General features: G+C 36.7%; 1 protein-coding gene across 2 annotated transcripts in view; it reads right to left on the bottom strand.

Moving 5' to 3' along the window:
• The window catches only part of LOC119592689 (phospholipase D1-like), a 27,716-nt gene that overhangs the window by 1,991 nt on the left and 23,904 nt on the right, over positions 1-1,821 (bottom strand). For both annotated transcript variants that reach the window (XM_037941603.1, XM_037941605.1), the window contains exons 20-24: positions 1,612-1,739; positions 1,357-1,458; positions 973-1,181; positions 579-704; positions 111-351 (exon numbers count right to left, since the gene is read on the bottom strand). In XM_037941603.1, coding sequence (XP_037797531.1) covers positions 111-351; positions 579-704; positions 973-1,181; positions 1,357-1,458; positions 1,612-1,739 — 806 coding nt within the window. The remainder of the gene's footprint in view (positions 1-110; positions 352-578; positions 705-972; positions 1,182-1,356; positions 1,459-1,611; positions 1,740-1,821) is intronic.

The raw sequence follows: 1,821 nt of genomic DNA, 5'->3' as shown, positions 1-1,821 counted from the left end.
CCCATCGGCAAAGGGTTAAAACAAAACAGAAAAAATAAGTTTCCAGCATCACTGCCACCTCCCCTCCTACTCCACAAATAAAGGAAAGGAGAAAAAACTGATAGCATTACCTCCAAGACCAGACACACTTCAGAGTCCCTGTTTCCCTTCAGACTTCGGTCATTGATATTAGCTGAACCAGCAATGACAAAGCGGTCGTCCACAATCATCAGCTTTGAATGGATGTATATAAGTTCTGAGACAAGTCGACCCTCCAGGCACTCATGTGTCCGCAGGGAACAGAATGATATATATTTCTCCCAGTCATTGACTCCTCTTTCCTTCAGGCAGTGAATCAAGCTGTTCCTTCCTCTGTTGATGTAAAAAAAAACAAAAAAAACAAGTGTGATGATATGTATAGAGTACAATGAGGGTTTACAACAAAAACATTTGCATATATTTTAGTGCCATACATCTTTATAGTCAGATTCACATCATGAATGTAAACCACTACAACATAAAAGGGAGTAAGTATAACAATCATGCAATAAATAAAATATAGATATTTTTCAACCTACTAACACATTCTTCAAACTTACCTTGAGATGCTGACATAGTTCCAATACACAATATACTGCATAGCTACACCACTTGACTTGCCAATCATGCCTTCAAAAGCAGGCAAAAGTGGAAGCAGGACAAACACCCTGAAAACCTCGTTATTGCTGTGGAATAGAATTGTACTTTCAGACATTTGTACTTGCTATAAATTCATAACTTACTTATCATCAAACATTTAATTGTCATAGTGTATGTAAATGCTCATGTCTGTATGACTGTCTGTGAATGTGTGTTTCTGTGTCTGCCATTATCTTACACACTGCCTATGTTCTCTATTTCTGACTTCTCTATATATGCATGCATTTAAGATACACTTCTTTCACATTATCTATTAAGAGAAAAATACCAAAGGGAATATCTTAATGTTCTTACCTGTGAGCTTGGACAATTCTTTCCACAATTTCATGTCCAATATAATTTGACACATCTCTTGAGCCACTACTGCTTGCACACGTAATGAAAAACTGATTTTCTATGTAAATGTAATGTTTTGCATTCCGAATAAGGCTGGCATAAGCAGTAGCAATGCTAGCCTCTTCTTCTTCCAGCCCAGCACTCCATTTCCCAACACTGCGCAAAACCTGGAATACGTAACATCCCATTAATTAAATGACATTCTACAAATCAGTTATTAAATATATATAAAAATGTACATAAAAGCTATCTAATTTCAACAACACTAATGGCTATATGGAGTTCATCTGCTTTTCCAGGAATAAATTCTGTGGTTATTTCAAGAAAAAAATCTTTTCTTACCTGAGCGCTGACTTTATGTTTTCTTTGAAGCTTGGATCGTTTGAATGATTTTTTATCATAGGTTCTTGGAAGGAGGTAAGGGTACTTCCTATTTGGCTTTGCCTGTTATGAAGGAAATACAAGAAAAACTGTAGCAACTTCTTAATACTGCATCACACTATCTATATGTTATCCCATATCAATATATACACCATCATATACTTAAACAAAATTTAGTAACATACAGTTCATAAGGACACAAATAGCCTCCATTACCTTCTCTGTTTTCACAGCATTCCACCTCTGAATAAAGTGCCTAGCAGCATCTCGAGCGGCAGGTCCCTCCACAAAGAGACCTATGTCATGCCAAGGCATGCGTGGTGTCTGATGCCTATCAACAATATCTGCAAAAGGTTGAAAAGATACATAAATACAGACAAACTAACATGTATCATGATAGCCAGGGTCCCCTATATGTTTCCATGG

This window comes from Penaeus monodon, chromosome 30 (assembly GCF_015228065.2).
Source record: "Penaeus monodon isolate SGIC_2016 chromosome 30, NSTDA_Pmon_1, whole genome shotgun sequence".
Lineage (NCBI taxonomy): Eukaryota > Metazoa > Arthropoda > Malacostraca > Decapoda > Penaeidae > Penaeus > Penaeus monodon.
The sequence above is the reverse complement of the archived record's forward strand: the minus strand, read 5'-3'. Positions and strand labels throughout refer to the sequence as shown.